The sequence below is a fragment of the Mus caroli genome, chromosome 5, assembly GCF_900094665.2.
Source record: "Mus caroli chromosome 5, CAROLI_EIJ_v1.1, whole genome shotgun sequence".
Classification (NCBI taxonomy): Eukaryota; Metazoa; Chordata; class Mammalia; order Rodentia; family Muridae; genus Mus; species Mus caroli.
Window position 1 is genome coordinate 115,330,351 of NC_034574.1, and position 18,507 is coordinate 115,348,857.

Below are 18,507 nucleotides of genomic sequence, written 5' to 3' on the forward strand. Positions count from 1 at the left end.
CCATTTACCCAAGGTAACAGAGATAGTAAATTTAAGGACATAATTGAGATTTACTTATAATGCTGGGATTATTGTCGCTTCTAAAGCCCACTGAAACGATCCTTTGTCACCATATTTGGTGCACACCGACCTCCCTGACCTAACCCACACCCCTCCACAGCGTTTGCAACTAAATTGGAGCAGATCTGGCAGACTGATCTACAGAACCCTAGTTGGGTATAACTGTAAACACAGTGGTTAGAATGTGCTTTACTTTAAGGGTCTTTTATTACTTTTAGTGACTGTCCTATGTCTGCATGCTTGTGGCGTCTAGGGGAAGATGCTGGATCCCTTGGAGCTGGAGGGACACAGGTGTTGGGAGCCACTCCATGTGGGTCCTGGGGATGAAACTCCATTCCTCTGGAAGAGCTAAGGTGCTCTTAACCACTGAGACATCTCCCCAGCTTGTCTTTGCTTTCTAATCAGCAAGTGTTAAAAAGTTTACAAAGCAAAAAATACTCTAGAAGGTAAGCCTTTATTGTTGACATAAGTGTCCTCAGAAACCCTTAAATACATTAGTAAGTTCTTAAGAATCCAAAGGGTTGCTGTCATGGTACCTTTTAATTCCAGCATTTGGGCAGTAGAAGCAGGTGGATCTCTGAGTCCGAGACCAGCCTGGCCTACAGAGAAAGTTTCAGGCCAGTCAGGGCTACACAATGAGTCCTTGCCTTTAAAAAAAAAAAAAAAAAAAGAGCCGGGCCTGGTGGCACACACCTTTAACCCCACTGAGCAGCACTCAGGAGGCAGAGGCAGGTGAATTTCTGAGTTCAAGGACAGCCAGGGCTTTACAGAGAAACCCTGTCTCGAAAAGACCAAAAAAAAAAAAAAAGGGTCTGTAGAGCAGGGCTCGAGCATGCACGGTGCCTTCAGTGGCAGCCCCACAGGAGAAAGGACGCTGAGGTGTCAGACCTAATAAGGTTGTTTGGCTGGGTGCGAAAAATAATTACACTCTAACCTGAGAGAGTTCTCAGCCACCTGCGGACGTGGATCGGTCATCTGAGCATCCGACCCTCATCTTCACACGGGTGCTGGGGTCACCTGGGGAGGGGAGGGGAGGGGAGGGGAGGGGAGGAGTGGAAGCCGGCAGGCTGTGTGTGCCTCCCTTCATTGTTCCTGCTCTGGCTATGAAAGCCCCACGGGGGCTTTCACAAGGACCATTTTGATTCTGCGGGGGCATGAAATGGTGGCTTGAGGTTTTCACCGTGAGTCATCGGGTGTTTCCTGAGGAGGAGCTCCAAGGCTCTGGCCTTTCTCAGGCTCAGGATTTAATTTCATCAGCTCCCAGAAGATCTTTTGTGTGGCCGTTTTGTAACGTTGAGTAGCTGGAGGCTTTTAGGAAGGAGAGCTGACTGCACAGCAAGCCATAGAGCAGGTTCTGGCAGCGCCCCTGACAGGCACAGCACCCACATTTTCCCTTTCGTAGGCACCAGTCCGCCTCAGAGTATAAGGAAGCCAAACTGCTGGACAGTACTGATGAGAGGTGCTTACATTGAGTCTTTACATTAAAGTGGGCCTTTCCTTCCTCTCCCTTTCCCTCTCCCTCTCCCTCTCCCTCTCCCTCTCTCTCTCTCTCAAAGGTTTATTTATTTTATTTATATGAGTACATTGAGTCCGTCTTCAGACACACCAGAAGAGGGCATCGGCTCTCGGCTCCCATTACAGGTGGTTGTGAGCCACCATGTGGTTGCTGGGAATTGAACTCGGGACCTCTGGAAGAGTAGCCAGTGCTCTTAACTGCTGAGCCATCTCTCCAGCCCAAATTATGTCTTTTCACTGGGACAAGATAGGAAATATTGGAATCCCACTGAGAAACTGGTGACTGTAGTCGCTGCACCTCTGTGTCCCTCCTGTGTCTGCACAGGGGAGGGCTTGTGGTTTTGAGTGTGCTCTGCCTCTACCCTGGATAAAGCAGGTGCATAAGAACTCTCTCCACAGCTGGCTGGACGAAGCACGGCCCAGAGAGGCTGAGAGGCCTGCTCGTGATGCGCAGCTGGAAAGCAGTGCCCTGGGATTAACTGAGTGTTTCCACAGTCTGCTTGCTTTAGCTTTTTTCTTTTCTTTTTTAAAGAGACAGCGTCTCAGAGGCCTCAGCTGGCCTCAGACTCAGTGTGGCTGGGGTGACCTTGAGTTTCTCAGCCTCCTGCCTTCATGTCCTGAGTACTGGGTTCCCAGTTGTGGACCAACTACTCCATGTGCTTTGCGTGATGCTAAGGAGTGAGCTCAGGATGCGGTGCATGCTCAGGGTGCACTCAGGCAGCTGGATGACAGCTCAAGTCAATACTTTCTTAACAATACATTTATTTATCTACCGTATGCATATATGTGTGTGCCTGAGTGTATGCATGTCCACAGATGCCAGAGAAGGTTAGAACTGGAGTTAGAGGTGGTTGTGAGCCACCATGAGGTTGCTGGGAACTGAGCTCAGGACCTCTGGAAGAGCAATCTGGAAGACCTCTTAACCACTGAGTCGTCTTTACAGTCCCCCAAGACTAGCTTTAATCTCCTTATTTCACTCATTTTCTCTTGCCAAGTGTGTTCTCTAACACGCTTGCCTAGTGGCTCGCACTGGAGAGCCCACTTTAAGTGTTTGCCATGACTTAACTGGCTTTCTCCTCATGACTCTCTCTGTGAGGCGTTTACTCTTAGTCCTGTTGCTGTGAACGAGGAAGCTAAGCACAGAGCTGGAGTGTAGAGCATCAGAGTGGCCGGGCCCTGGGCTTCAGATCATGCTGCTGAATGTGTGACACTGCTAGGCTGTTTCGGAGACTGGGTGCAGGACTGCGTTCGTGCCAGCAAAGCCCTTGCCCCAGTGGCACCGTCAGAGCCGTGTAGCTCACTCTGGGTCTCTGGCTCCTAACCAGGGGTTTTATCTTTCAGTCTGACTTGGCATCTCTTACGGTCTTCTCACATGGCTTCCTTCAGGGAGACCTGCTAGGTGACAATATGTAGTTTTCAGGGCTGTGTGACTCTCAGAGTAAGAGTCACAGGTCGCCTGTGTCATCTTCTTACGCTTCTTGTTAACAATCTCAGAGGACTGGCTGCTGCAGGCCATACTTGGGCATGCTCCATTTGTTTCTCGGTGAGCTGTGTGTTCTTCTGGTGGAGGCAGGTGTAGTTTTTGCTGCAGTCAGCCAGGCCGGAGACTGTGGGTCTTGTACAGCAGTGGTTGCACACAGTGCTTACTGGCTGCTGGCAAGGTGGGGCTTGTCCTCCTGTGCACCAGTCTCTGGAAAGTGAACAGGTTGATCTTTGAGCCACTTTGGAAAATTGGTCCTGCAGCCTCATCATCATCCGTCTCCAGAAAGTGCTTCATGGCTGCAGCAGAGGGCAGCCTGGTTTTGGAGGTTGGGTATGTCCCTGTCTGAAATGTCAGCAAGTTTAGTGAAGTGTCGGCTGCAGGAACCGTGTTCCAACGACTAAGTAGTAAGACCCAGTAACCTGCTGTGGGGCCTGGCACTCGTGTCTACAGGAGGAAGAACACCATGCACATTGTTTACCGCGCTCCCGCAACCCTTGTCGTCAGCACCTCAGGGTTCTCGGGTGTGGGGCAAACCTGGCTGGAGCTGAGTGCTGACGGGCAGCAGCCCGGGGGAGACAGTGAGCGGATGCCCATGTTGTTTGTAGGTAGCAGCACAGCCTGCATCGTGGTGCTGGACAGAAGTAGCCACCGCTTGCACACAGCGAACCTGGGTGACTCGGGCTTCCTGGTGGTCCGGGGCGGCGAGGTTGTGCACCGGTCTGACGAGCAGCAGCACTACTTCAACACTCCATTCCAGCTCTCCATCGCCCCTCCTGAGGCCGAGGGGGTCGTCCTGAGCGACAGGTAAGCAAGCAGGAGGTGCCTCACCCGTCCCTCCCTCCTGTCCTCTTTCCTGAGACACTGCTGTCTACAGGACCAGTTTGTGAGGCCTTTGCAAGGGACTTAGAATAAGTGGGTATCCCAGCCAAGCCAAGGTGCTCCGACACAGTCAGCTGGAAGCGTTGTGCGCAGGCCAGTCTGCCTTCTGTCAGTCCAGTCCTCGGGCAGCCGCACACTGGCTGATGGCCGCCTTACTTGTCAGAATAACTTCCCACTCAGAGGTCCTTCTCACACATGCTCCCAACAGAAGAGAAGTGCCCAGACCTGCCTCCGTCCCTAATGGGGTCACTAAGGTGTTCTCTTTTTCTTGATGATTGCTAATGTCTCTTAGTTTAATTTTAAACTTCCAGGAACCTTTCAAAACAACTGGAACACTTTATAATTAATTTTCAGTGTGTTCCTTTCTTAGACTCTAGTGAGGTTAGGCTCAGACCACACTTCGTTGAGCTACCTTCCAGGGGCAGCATCTGCTTACTGGCGACGCCTGAGCTGGGGTTCTTCAGTGAAGAGGCCCGCAGTAAATGCTCTTCTTGCTTATATTTTTCTTTCTACCTATTACTTCCTAGTGAACCAGATCTCAAGGCCAAACTAACATAGAACAGGTATTTCTGCCACCTTTGATTCTGGAACAAGGATATTATATAATTAGGTATTTGGTGTTGTCCATTTAAATAATCTGCTTGCTAGGTAGGCATGGGGCTTGTACCTGTAATCCCTGTATTCAGGAGGCTAAGGCAGGAGGATTACCAGTTTGAGGCCAGCCTGGGCTATATATAGAAAGACTCAGTGTTAAAAAAACCTAGAAGGCTGCTGCTGAGAGAGGGGGGTGCTTTGAGCTTTCGGGTCTGCTGAGTGCCTTAGATGGAAGAACATCTGATCACACATGGACTGTGTGACTAAAATACTTATTTATCTTGTGTATGAGGTGGAGGTAGTGTGTGTGTCCTGGCACAGGTGTGCAGGTCAGTTCTCTTCTATCATGTGGGTTCCCAGTGTCAGGTTTGGCAGCAGGTGCCATCCCTGAGCCATCTCACTGAACCCACTCTTGTGTTGTCAAGTGTGCTGTAATACACACATGGTAGCCATAGCCATTTGGAATGACAGCCTCAGCTGACAGCCTCTGGGTCAAGGTGCTTCCTTTTCCACACTGGCTGCTGCCTGTTTTGGCCTCTGAGTACCAGATCCGCAGGCAAGATTTGGGACAGGCAGGCTAGCGGCACAGTCTGCTGCCCTGCCGTGAGGTGGAGGTAGCAGCCCGTGGAGCCCAGCTCACCAGCATGTGACTCCAGCTCGTGTTTCAGTGTGGTCGAGAGTTTCCAGCGGCACAGTGTGTTCAGTCAGAATGGGCAGAGCTGCAGCTGGCGGGACACCAAGCTCGTGGGTGGGAGTGTTAGCAGAGCACGGGCTGTCCAATGGGAGGGAGGCTCTCACAGGCGGAATGGCAAAGGCCACTCGTGGAAAGGAAAACCTCAGCATAAAACAGCCCTGTGCCAGCCTGGTCTTTAATCTGCACTTCCAGAACCCGGTGCGCTTGTAAGGACGCAGGCCAGAGCCCTGCATGCTGACTGGAGTTTTGCAGAAGGAACTAGCCCAGTGCCCACTAGTACGATGGTGGTTTTCTCTTCCTGCTGCGTGTTCTTAGTTGTCGCTCTTATCTTTAGATGTGAGCTGCCTCCTTCCCTCGCCGGCCATGCAGAGCTGAGCCAGGCGTTTGCTCGGTGCACTGTGTAGATCCCCAGGCGTGTACAAGGCTTACTTTGTGTTTTCTTCCATGTGTTTTCTGTCTCAGCACTTAGTATACAAGTGTGGGGTTTCTGGTAAGTCTGGGGTGCTTTGGCTCTGGCCTCTCTTGGTCGGTGTCTAAGGTCTTGCTTCTGTTATTCCTAACCACAGGGTCAGGTGGACGATTAGGTGTCTCCTCTGTCTGCCTTTTCAGGCTGGGAAACAGTAAAGGTGGCCTTCAGGAGAGACTGAGAGCCAGCCTCACAGGGCTGTGAACTCCTGCCTGCGTGTCCCCCAAGTTAGATCTGTTTCCTTTAGGCTTTGTCAGAAAAAAATACCTGCCATCTCATTCTTTAAAAGTTGAACCCAGCTTGGGCATAATGGCACACACCTGTCATCCCAGCACCTAGGAGGCTGAGGCAGGAGAATTATGAGTTCAAGTCCAGCCTGAGCTACAAGTTGAGACCTTCTCTCTAAAACAGAAAAGTTGTACCAAAAAAACAAAAGGCGAGATGGCTCAGAGGTTAAGAGCACTGACTGCTCTTCCGAAGGTTCTGAGTTCAATTCCCAGCAACCACATGGTGGCTCACAACCATCCGTAATGAGATCTGATGCCCTCTTCTGGTGTGGCTGAAGACAACTACAGTGTACTTACATTTAATAATAAATAAATTTATAAAAAAGGGCAAGCAACCGTCCTCCTGCTCCTGGTGTAGCCCCATGTTCTCCAGGAGGCTCTTGGGCTAGCTTCTCTCTCCAGATTGATGGATGCACTGAGCTTAGAAATCTCCAAGTGTGTCTGCCCCTCTTTACAGAAGTAGTTGTATCCACCACATACACCTGCCTTTTCTATTTAACATATTACAGATTTTCTCTCACTTCAGAGGGTTATTCTGATTGCAGTATGCCAATTAGCTAGTTTCTTGAAGCATTCCATGTCAGGCACACTTGAACAGGGTGGGAGATACACAGTCCTTAACTGTGCTAGAGCCTCTCTGGGTGCTCATGTTCTCTGTGGGGCAGTGAGCCTCCTGAGAGCCAGAAGGGGTGTAGTGGTGTGGGTGGGAGGGGCTGGGATCAGAGACTGCAGACTGGACAGGAACACTTGCTTGCACATAGTGGAGGCTGGACCTGCCTCAGGAGAGCCTTCCTCTTGATCCATGTGCCATGCGGGACTGGTCTCTTGGCTTGGACTCAGCTTTAGCCTTTGAAACATACAGATGATGCTGTGTTTCTCAGCTAGTTTTCTCAGGATTGACATTTTGGTATGACTTCATGTTGTGAGGCGGGGTTAATGCCCCAGCAGGAGTGTGGAGGTCACAGGACACGGATGGCAGTCAGTTCTCTCACTTGTGGGCGCTTAGGATGGGAAAACTCAAGTGAGCAGGCTTGCTGGTCTTCCCCTTGTCTGCTGACTTGCTCGCTAGCCCAGCTTCCTTAGTTGAGGCCATATTTAAAGGCTCCTGACATTGTAAAATGCAGGTAGCAGGGCCTTTGGCACATACCTGCAGGGCTTCCTTCACCTTGCTGTTCCTCCTCTGTCCTTGCCATAGCCCCGATGCTGCTGATAGCACATCTTTCGATGTCCAGTTAGGAGATATCATCCTGACAGCAACAGATGGGCTCTTTGACAACATGCCTGATTACATGATCCTCCAGGAGCTGAAAAAACTGAAGGTAAGGAGCCTGGAGGCCCTGGGAGCTGCCGCTCTGCCCAGTGCCCTTTCCCTGTGTTGGTTTGGAAAAGACTGCTTTTTGAACTTCACAGAATGATGGGTACACTATCCCAGGTGATTACAATTGGGAACATTAGAGGAGAACTGGGGGCACCCTTGGCTCAGCCCTCCTCGTAGGGTGGTCCGGGGAAGTTGGGAGCGCTTTGTTTCCTCGTATCTTATGCACCTGCTTATGCCTCTCTCCTTTTCCTGTCACCACACACCCTGCAGCTGCTGAGGCTGGGAGGTCAGGAGTGAGACCAGGCAGCAAGGAGTGTGGGTGTTGACTAGAGCCATCGCTGAGGGAGAGTTTGGCCTCTACTACAAAAAGTGGCAGGACCAGAAGCTGGGCTTTCATTCTCCTAGCCCAGAGAAAGTTCTGGCTGGCAGACCTGGCTTTCTTCTCTGGCACCTTGCCATTCTGGCTTGGGGTGTTTCTTCTACTGTCCAAGCAGTGCCTCCTTGCCTGTGAACTGGGAAGAAGAAAAAGTCTTCCCCTTCAGGTGGCAGGGAAGAGTAACCAACACCATGAGAAGGAAGTCCTAACACCACGCCTGCCCTGTGGTGGCTGCTTGTACTGGGGCACTGTGTGCTGACAGCCATCAGCAGAAAGCACTTAGGCCCACCCTCCAGGGCTTCCAGTCCAGAGGAGAACAGCTGGGGAGAAGATGGATACACAATATAGGCTGCTGGCAAGTGAGCAGGGTTAGAAATAAAGGGGACTGCTATCTTAGATTGGCTAGGGAAGGCCCCTGTGAGGAGGTGGCCTAGACGCACAGACCTGTTGGCTTTTCATTTTCTTTATGAACTTTGCTTTTTAAAAATCTTATGTGTATGAGTGTTTGCCTAGTGCCTATGGAGGCAAGAAGAGAGTGTTGGATCCCCTGGAACCGATGTGAACAGTCTTGTGGATGCTAGGAACCAAACCTGGGTCCTCTGCAAGAACACCAGTACTGTTGATCTCTGGAGCCATGCCTCCAGCCGTCCTAGCCTCTGCTGGTTGACATTTAGACTGAAAGACTTAGAACCTTTGAAGTCAGGGCTGAGCAGAGGCTTGTCCTCCAGCGCCCATTTTATAGATGAGGAAGTGGAAGCGGCTAGGACAGGGCATGGTCAGAGAACGCACAGCAAAGCAAGAGTCTGCTGTGGCATACAAAGCCTGCAGGCCAGTCTCAACATAGCCAGCACCAGGACACCTCTTACTTGAAAAAAGCAATATGGCTAGCTAAGTGTCTTCTCAAACATGGGGACTTCTGAGGCACCATGAAAATGTGGCCCAAACCCTCCTTTTCAGACCATCCCATTTTAGCAAGAATACCTCAGATTTTTCAAATGGAAGACCAAATGTGAAAATCTTAATTAAAAATGTGGAGCCATTTCAACCAAAGGCTCAGGCAGGGCCATGATCTGACGGGCTTGGTCCCCGTAGCACTGTCTCCATGTCTTTTCTCACTGGATAAACCTAAGTGCTGGGGGAGTGTTCAGGTGAGTGTGCTGCCTGCCACAGACCCTCTGGGTCCCTTTGTCTGCGTGGAATGGGTCTCTGGGTGCAGATGGGCAAGGAGTCAGACAGACCAACAGATTGTGTAGAATCTGAATGTATTTTGTCAGGTGGAGCATCAAACTTTTTATACCGAAGAATAACAAGAAACCAGGCAAGATATAATCCACCAAGTTACAGTGACACAATACAAAAGGAATGTATACATCAAAAGAAGGCGGGGACCAGGCTGCTGCCACTATGAAGGGAGCCAGGTGTAAACTAGTCTACTGTTAAGCCTACCACCAGGGGTTCTGCTCTAGCAGACCTTCTCATGGATACTGCAATACCACAACACCCCTATTTCCCGGGTCTTCAGAAGAATTCACCAACTTGCTTCTAATATGACGCTTGCTATACGTAGCTGTGGAGAAGATCTCTGTCTCGGTGGGATTCCCTAGCTCTATTATGGTATTCCCTTACATGGGTTTGCTGCTGTCCTTATTAGTAAATACTTTGCAGACCAGCTCTGAGCTGCTGGCTCTGTCTTTTGTAATGCTTAATTAGTTACTGAATAGGTAACTTCCTTACTGCATTCCTGCCAGATTCCAAGCTTCTGGGACCTTGGAACACTGGCAAAGGCTCTGGTTATGTCAGAATTCAATCTTAAAAGGCACTTATAATAATATAATGCTAAAAGAGAGCACGTGGATCCATATACCAGACTAACGCGGGGATAGGGTATGAGTATATGGGTTAATGAGAATGCCAGAGCTCCAGGAGGTGAGTTTCCATGAAACTCTTTTCCTCCGTGAGTGCTTCCAGGCTTCTCAGCCTGTCAAGCAGACTTTTACTGGAGTGTGCGTGGCAGCTGCCTACAGTGCTGCCTGCACCAAGTGTTCTTATGCAGAACTCACATGAGGCACCGTGGTAAAAATAACTCCGTCCTTCATTTTAGAATTCAAATTATGAGAGTATACAGCGGACTGCAAGAAGCATTGCTGAGCAAGCGCATGAGCTGGCCTATGACCCAAATTATATGTCACCTTTTGCACAGTTTGCATGTGACAATGGATTAAATGTGAGAGGTAAGCATTCTCTGGAAGGTTCTGAGCTCTGGATGAAAATGTGTAGGTGTGTGTCCTCTCAGCAAGGTCGGAGGGTGGCCGCTCATTTCCCTGAGGCGCCCTTCAGAACCGACCTTGCCTGGCTGAGAGAGCGTGGAACCTGAAGCCCTGTACTCCACAGTGCCCTGCTTACCCAGGTCCACATCCCCAGCAGCTAAGTTCTGCCTCCTGAGTGGCTGAGTCCAAACTGCTGCAGCAGTCAGCAGAGGGAAGTTGTACGACCCTGCCATTGGTCTACTTCCTGGTGTGACTGGGGGATCAGGCCCATCCTGGCTGGATGATGTTGGCATCAGAACTGTGTGGGGCTGCCCAGCGTTTGCTCGGGTAATATTATGATGTGCTGAGCACATCTGGGCTGAGGAAATGTTAAAACAGAGGAAAGCACATGCCATAGCTTCTTGGCAGATTAGAATACAGGCTATTCTGAGTTTCCAAACACTGGACATGTTTGTCCAAATTAGGCCAGTGCGGTATGTGAATGCTGGGCTGTAGCCATCCTGCACTCATTCGTGTGATGCTGTGGGCCGACCCTGTGGTCCCCCGAGTAGGAAAGCGGCAGGGTGGGTTTAAGCTTCAGTTAAATCACAAGGTTGTAGACAACTCAAGTATGTGCTGACCCTCCTGCCTCGGCCCATCAAGTACAGAGCTTGTAGGCTGCACCGCCAGGGCCTGGCCTTGGTGCTGTATAACTGGGCCTTGTTTACTGTAGCTTTGGGAGATGGCATCGGGTAACACTGGCTCAGTTTAAACTCTCTGTAGCTGAGTGTGACGTTGAATTCCTGATCCTCCCCACACTGGAGCTCGCATCAGCAGAGCAAACCCACAGAGCTCTTGTCTTCGGTGCTTACGTGAGCCACATCTATGATTGACTTTTTCTTCAAGCACACTGATAAGTGTCATCTGTGTTTTAGGTGGAAAGCCAGATGACATCACTGTCCTCCTCTCAATAGTGGCGGAGTACACGGACTGATGGGCCACACTGGTGACCCCTGCCTTTCCCCTGTCTCCCGACTTCTCCCTGCCACATGTGCTGATCCTGCTGGCAGGACCACATTTCTTTGCCACTGATCTCAGTGGCCAATGATGGATGCTCTGGCCCATGTTTGAGACCCATCAAGATCCTTGTTGAGAACCACTGCTGTCACCCGCTAGTGGCCCGCTGAGAGAAGAAGCGAGGTGACCTCTCCCTTCTCCTGGAGGTTTTCAAAGTCTTTTACTTTTCAAAAGCAGTTGAAGTTTTGAAAAGAAGTAATGTTGGTAAAGTGAACTCAAAATGTCAGTGTGTTAAAGGGATGTTAACATTCAACAAGTAGTAAATAGCGGCACCTCGGCCAAAAAACACACAGATCATCCCAGGAGAAGCCTTGTGTCCCCCAGGCGCAGGCTCTGTGAGGACTGCTGTGGCTTTGTGTTTTCTGTTTGCCAGGAGCCCACAGTCCTGCTCTATCCTGTGCTGGGTCATGACATCCCAACCCCAGCAGCGGATGGGTTTGGTCACAATGGGAAGAAAATTTTTGTTCTATGGATGCAGATATTTTGTGCTTTTTAAAAGATGCTTAATTGTGCCCCTGTGACTGCAGCTGTGGCAGTCTGTTGATTTGTCCAGGTCACAGGCTAGAGGCCTGGCCCACAAGAGAGGGACAGGGGAAGGAGACTCCTTACCAAAATCTAGTAATGGAAATACCACGCAAAATTTCAGAACTCCTCAAAGCCTGGGAATCAAATGCTGTAGCTGAAGTCGTCCGTGCTGCCTGTAAGATGCCACGGGCCTTCCGGGGCCAGAGTGTGCAGCTGCAGCTTGGGATGGGGTTGGCTGTGGACAGCCTGCTCCTTCCCTCAGGAGCCTCCCACCCTTAGAGCATGCCCCACCTGCGCTGTGTCCTCAAGGTGATGGTGTGGTGGCTGCAGCTCCCAGAGCCCACAGGAAAGCTAGTGGTGACCTGACATTCACAGTGACCACAGCTGAGTGTGGGGCCCTGAGTCCAGCTTAATGTTTACAGTTCCAATAGCCATTTGCAGTAGGTAACGTTCCTTCTCAGATTTCCCCATTACCTGCGAGCGCAAACTTATTTTTAAGGTTTATGTACAATTGACTGCTGTAAAGATATATATATATTTTTGGGTCCGTTCTTTTCCTTCATTAACTTGGTGGTAGAAAAGCCGTATATACTTAGAAACCCTTAAGTTAAAGCCGTGTTTCTGTGCAAGTCAGATGACGCTGGTGTGAAGATGGTGTGAGCAGCCGCGCAGCCCTTCCTCTGCAGGAGACACTGGCTCCCTGGTTACTGCATTGAACTTGTGTTTGAGGTTACCTCAACTTGTTTTTAAAAGGTTTTGTCTGTCTGTGCGTTTGTGTATTTGAGTAGCTGTCTCTGTTTTATTTAAAGTGTTTACCATGTACCATGTACATGTCAGTGCTCTCAGTGCATCATGCTTGTAACAGGCATTCATTCATGAGAATGAGTTACTCATTTGTAAGCTGTTCAGTAATTTATCTACTATTCCTAAATTGGCATAATGTTAGATTCCTGTTTTGAATCACCTTTAATTACATGTCAGAATGCCTTAACTCCCCTAACCTGACAACACTGAGTTAGTTCTCTGGTGAGGAGATACAGGGGCCGGGTATGGAGGGAGACTGGATAAGGAGATGTCGCACTCTGTTGATCCTGGGGCGTGAGGGGCACGTGGTGGGTATTTATTTTGCACAACCTCTTTGCAGTGTCTGTGTTTGAAACAGTAAGGTTGCATCCAGATGGGGTGTGTGACGCTAGGACTGAGTACTTCAGCTCTTCTGTGTGGTTTGTAATTAGCTCTTGGTCAGAGGTGCTGTAGCCTTACAATCTGGGTATATTTTGCATTAATTTTCCAATGCCGACATTTAATTCCTGCTAAGAGCAGAGCTGGTCAAGTCACTGGCTTTTTTCTGCTCTCATTTAGCCCATCAACCAATGTTTGTAAAAGTAGATTGGTGTGTTTTATACAACTTACTTTTAGTCAACTCACTTTTCTGAGCAGTGATTGTAAGAAACAGACAGGCAGTATGGCTGTTCTAGTAAACTGAAAACCACAAGGCAGGCGTCAGGATTCAGTGACAGCTCCTCAGGCCTGGCGTGTGGACTGGTGACATCGTATATTCCATTTGCTTCTCCCTGTCCTTTTTGTTACACACTTAATTTTATAACTGTCAAGAGGTCAGGCAGAGCAAGCGCTGCTCACACTCACTGAGGCCAGGGGCTCCATCACATACCCCTCGCCAGGTCTGATCTGGAACCTGGTGTGCGCGTGCGTTGTATTTTAAATCAAGCAATGTAAGCACTCATATTTGTCTCACAGAGTGAACTTTTATAACAAAAGAGAAAATTTGGGTTTTAATTTACAAATGGCAAATTATTTATCCCTCTGGATGCACCAAAGACCAGTAAAGTTTATAGCTTTTCCATCTATATTTATAAAGCAATACTGTATTATAAAAAAAATCACTATTTTTATCACATGCTTGAAATTTTTATTTTGTTCTGTTTTAAAAATGTGCACTCTAAACATATCAGAACCTTATTTCTTCCTATGAACTTAAGCTGCCTGCGCACAAAAAGTATAAAATTATCAAGTGAAGATGAAGTAGCTAGAGTCTTACAAACAGAGAGAAGTGAGGGGAACAAGTCACGTATCCTGAGTTATCTGCGTGCTTGGCTACTCACTCACAGAGAATCCATTCCAGGTGTGTGTCTGGGTTGGGCTGGGTCTGGAGTAGAGACTGGGTATAAGCTCCGAGGCAGGAGAGTGCCCTCTGCCACTGCCATTGCCTTTGTTCTGGATAGAGTAGCCAGCAGATAGAAACAGGGCAGGAGTGGTTTGGTGGCGGCTGGCGGGATTGGCTGAGGCTGCACGTGTCTGAGTAGGTTCATGGCTCTGTGTCACTGTACAGCAGCTCTCTTTGGCAAAGTTGTAACACTCACTTTCCTGGAGACTGTCACAGTTTTACATTTTAAAAAAATTGCAATAGCAAAAAAAAAAAAAAAAAAAAAAAAAAAAAAAAAAAAAAAAAAGAAAGAAAGAAAGAAAAGAAAAACATAAAACAACATAATATGAAACAGAAGACATTTGGATTCTATTTCTTTCAAAAAAGTAAATTTATCACAAAATTGAACTTCTCAATAAAGCAGTGTCCATGTGAAAACATAGCTGTTAGTAGGTAGTCTGTGGCAACGATGAGTAAACGGCGAGCAAGTCTGAGTCTGTGTGCTGATGAGCTGCCTTTGCTGTCGAGACTATCATCGTGCGTCCTACCTGAGGCAATGACCTGAATCCATGTCGGAAATATAACTTATGCAGGAATAGTTCTGTAAATACATTTAAATAAACTGTAAAGATATTTAATAAATATAGTATTTATACTATTTGCCACTCCTTTGGTTTGAATGGACAGGAACCAAGCCACCCACACTCAGCATTCATTGTCTTATCCCATCCTCAGCTCCCAGATTCTTGGTCTGCCTGGCAGTGAGCCAGCACCTCAGAGCTGTGTCTGTTGTGCTTTACTGTTTGAGCACAGACCGGAATGGCGAGTTATCAACAGCTACTTACCTTCCTCAGAAATTCACCAAAACGGACTGACAATTGAGTGTAAAATAGAGGGTTTTGTAGCTGGGGTGTTGCGCCTTCCAGACAATACTGAGTGAAGAAGCTACCAAAAACACTGCTGGAAGGAGGAGGTCGGTAGCAGAGCACTATGCTAGGATGTGCAAGGCCCTGGATTCCATCCCAGCACCACACACACACACACACACACACACACACACACACCTTGTGCTCCACTGGAAGTACAAAGCCCTGGGTGCATCTAGTGTCACAGTGTCACTGTCTTGGGCAGACTGGTGCTGCAGCCAGGCTGCTGCTGACCTAGGTGCTTGGGAGCTGCATCAGTGTGTGAGCCCAGGCCTTGTCCTCGGCAGGGAGACCTACAGAGTAGCTCTGCAGCCATCTGTGCCCGGTAAGAATGTCTGAAATCCAGTTATCAGTGTAAACATGAGACTCCTAAATCTTCAGCCTACGACAGAGGACAAGGCTGAGATAGGTGGGCATTGCCAGCTTCCACAAAAAGCTTCTTGGAGCCCATTTTCATTCACAGAGGAACATTTTCGGATGGAGTTGGGTTTTTATTAGGTTCCCGTGGGTAGCTGTGACTCACTGCTAAGCTACAAGAACCCAGGCCCTCTGGTTTCAGCTAGAACGCTGCTCTCACTTCTGAAGCAGCTAATGCACGTGGGCAGCACTGAGTCCTGCCGGGTTGATGCTTCCGTACAGGTTGGTGCTTTTCCAAGGACTCAGCAAGCACATGTTCCTGAGAGGCTCCTTTTGTCGCCTGTAACCGACTGTACACAGGTTTGGTGAGAGCGTCCTACACCATGAGCTGTTACATAAGTGCATTTGGTGCCAGGTTCGCTCGTAATCTGCACGTAAGCAGCTAGACCTGAGAGGAGCAGTGAGCAGGCATTTGTCCCCCACCACCTTACCTGGTTCCTCTCTAGGCTGAGCTTGGGCTGCTGTGTGCCGATGACTCACACCGACTTCACTGCATGCTTTCTGCCTCCCACTGCAGAGCAGCTGAGGGCTGGGAAATAAAATTGTATCATATATAAAATGACCACAAAATGAAAAGTTAACTGTGTTTCTTTATTCACAACCTTTTCTCTACTCTGAACAAAACCTGTCAGGCCATCGAAAACACTGGAATGCCTGCTGTCTGCAGTCGGGCACAGAAGCCCCACCTCGCCCCATGCCGAGGAAAGTCTGCTTTAGGGACCAGCACAGGACGTGTCAAGGCTGCAGCAGCGTAAATAGTGGCATCTAAACCCTGATGGCTCATTCCTATGCTGCCAGCTCTGTCCCCCGAGTGGCACATGGATTTTAGTGACACTGATAGTCTGGGGCATCCTGGGACAGTCTGCTCCATTTCCACTTGGCCTTCAGGCAGCCAGGCGCCCAGCGCGGCTATCACTGAGCGTTAGCATGGGTGCTCAGCCACTCACGTCCTCCTCATTGTCGCTCGCTACTGCCAGGCTGTCCAAAGGGTGGCCGGCATGCTCTTGCTGTTCACAAGATACAGCTCCAAAGAACATGCAGGAAAACTAGAAAGGAAAACAAAAGAGTGTCGCTTATTCTCAAGACAAAGCCTGCACACTGAAGGCTCCAGCTGGTGCTTTTAAGAATGTGGACATGTGTTGCCACTGTCTTTGATAGTGATGAATTGTGGACACCATTACCTGCTGAACACATCTAGGGCCAAAGCTCTTCTGCCGTCACAAGCCCAAGACAGGACCTTTGTGAATGGTAGTCTACTGTGACCTCTCCTGGAGCTACAAAAATGTCCACAGGACTGGGAGAGGCAATGGGTCTCTTCAATCAAAGGGGATCAATAGCTGGCTCCCCTGTCCCAATCCCATATCTGCCCTCAGAGGCTGAAGCTGATGACCCCCTAACCCCACCCCGCTGCTGTGTTAAAGGGGAGCCTTAGTGTTGCTGATGCTTAGATGTCTCGTCCTCTGCCCTCTCCAGCTGCTGCCTCTTCTCTGACATAGGGAAGTAACTGTCTGTGCTGAGACTCTTCTCCTTCTCCTCCTCCTTACCTCAAGCTTTTGACCTCAGCCCTTCCCAAGAATGAGTCCTGTGCCTGAAGCAGTCTCCTGTAGCAGAAGACATGCACTAGGTTGGAGAGATGTCTTCTGCAGCCTCTGATCCCTCACTGCAGTTAACCCCAGATTAGCTGCGGTGAGCAGGACAGTAGCCATCACCATGGACCGAACCCTAGAACGGCCATCACATAGGTAGGTAGAGATAGGATCAGGTTGCAAAGCTGATGTTGCCAGTCAGGGAGGGTACAAACTTGACTACCTGACTTGGGAGATATAGAAGAAGGCAATTTATGAGCCTAAGAATGCAGGAAGGTGCCAGACTCTGGCCATGGCAGTAACCTGAAAGAAGCAAGCAAAGCAGCAGTCTGCTATCTAGCCCTGAGAGAGCCGGTTCACACTCTAACCTCTGCAGCTGGAGAGCACATGTGTGCTGTTCTTGTAGTGAAATCTGTGGTCACCTGTTAAAGGGCAGCAGCTGCCTTGAGCTCACCTGGAAGCAGTCTCTTGCTTCTTTAGGAGTCTGGCCTTGAGCAAGGTCAAGGTCCTGAGACTAGAGGTGACAGTGCAGCCTCTTATCCAGGTGTCTGGCCCTGAGTAGTAGCTCTCGGTAATTTTCATGGCATCTTCTGACGCTGCAGAATTCAGGCTAAAATATTTTGGTGTTTTGAGTATTGGCTGACTTTGCTTTTGGATGAGTGTTATTTGCCACCTGCCCTTGTTCCTGATGTCTACCTAGGCTGGCTAACAGCAAGTTACTAAAGTTTATTTACAAGTAAATGGTCACAGTAGAAAAAGATAAGTCTGTAGAAAGCCAATGATAAAGTGGCTGAGAACAAGGAAGCCACTGAAGAGTCAAGCAGAGCAGGTCCAGAGACTGACACAAGTATACCATGTTAAAACATGGCACGGGAGACACCAGAGCCCTGGCAAAGGCAGACTATAATTGTAAAGGCTTCTGGGGTAGCTGCAAAAACAAAGTTAGACCATAATTTACAGCGTGCATGAAGAGAGACTCCTGATGGCAGAGCGAGTAAACATAGGAGGGAAAGGGTGGATTTCTTAACCGGTGTAGGAAGAGCCTTCTAATTAGCTCAAAAAATCATTTGAAATTTTAAAAAATTTACTGTGTAAAGGAAAAAGGCTTTGCATGGCCAAAAAGCCACCACCAACAACAAAAGAAATCCAGTGTAAGGTATAGTTGTGCACATCTTTGCATCCAGTGAGCGCACGAGACGGGGCCAGGGCTGAGGCCACAGCTGGTGGGTGCTACTTGTTCTTCCAGGTTTGCTTCCCAGGAGCTTCCACTGCACTCCCAATCAGAGGACTGCAGATTAAAGCCATGAGGAGGAGGAGTGAAGACATGCTGCAGCAGTTAAAAGCTCTTACCACCTGAGTTCAGTTGCCATCACCCAAGATGGATGGCTCACAACTGCCTCTAACTCCAATTCCAGGGGATCTGACTCCTGATTTCTAGGTACTACACACATGTGGCAGGCATACATAAACACAAAATATTTTTAATCCCCAAACTAAGGAGCAGGTGCATCTGTGAGTTCGAGGCCAGCTTAGACTACATAGTGAATTCTAGGACAGCCAGGGCTACATAGAAAGACCCTGCCTCAAAAGCAAACAACTGGAACTGGAGAGATGACTCTGCAGTTAAGAGCAAGGGCTGCTCTTGCAGGGGATCCAGGTTTGGTTCCCAGCAGCCACATAGGGGTTTACATCCATCAGTAACTCCAGTTCAAGATCTAACCCTTGACCTATGTGTGCACCAGGTGCACACGTGACACACATACGTATATGCAGGCAAACACAGAAAATAAAAATATTTTAAAAGTAAACAGCCGGGCGTGGTGGCCCACGCCTTTAATCCCAGCACTCGAGAGGCAGAGGTAGGCGGATTTCTGAGTTCGAGGCCAGCCTGGTC

General features: G+C 49.1%; 2 protein-coding genes across 4 annotated transcripts in view; one reads left to right on the forward strand and one right to left on the reverse strand.

The window, feature by feature from the left end:
• The window catches only part of Pptc7 (PTC7 protein phosphatase homolog), a 40,607-nt gene extending 26,265 nt beyond the window's left edge, over positions 1 to 14,342 (forward strand). The window contains exons 3-6 of the mRNA XM_021163649.2: positions 3,664 to 3,862; positions 7,174 to 7,297; positions 9,774 to 9,903; positions 10,854 to 14,342. Of these exons, the coding sequence (XP_021019308.1) occupies positions 3,664 to 3,862; positions 7,174 to 7,297; positions 9,774 to 9,903; positions 10,854 to 10,912 (512 nt within the window). The 3' untranslated portion in view covers positions 10,913 to 14,342. The remainder of the gene's footprint in view (positions 1 to 3,663; positions 3,863 to 7,173; positions 7,298 to 9,773; positions 9,904 to 10,853) is intronic.
• Positions 14,235 to 18,507, reverse strand: part of Rad9b (RAD9 checkpoint clamp component B) — a 30,569-nt gene continuing 26,296 nt past the window's right edge. The window contains exons 11-13 of one of the 3 annotated variants that reach the window (XR_002377964.2): positions 15,975 to 16,073; positions 15,459 to 15,556; positions 14,235 to 14,285 (exon numbers count right to left, since the gene is read on the reverse strand). Coding sequence is in view for 2 of the 3 variants with exons in the window: in XM_021163037.2 (XP_021018696.2) it covers positions 15,515 to 15,556; positions 15,975 to 16,073 (141 nt within the window). In the remaining variant the exon portion in view is untranslated. Of the gene's footprint in view, positions 14,286 to 15,098; positions 15,557 to 15,599; positions 16,074 to 18,507 lie in introns of those variants that run through there. The other 2 variants (XM_021163037.2, XM_021163038.2) reach the window with 2 other exon arrangements.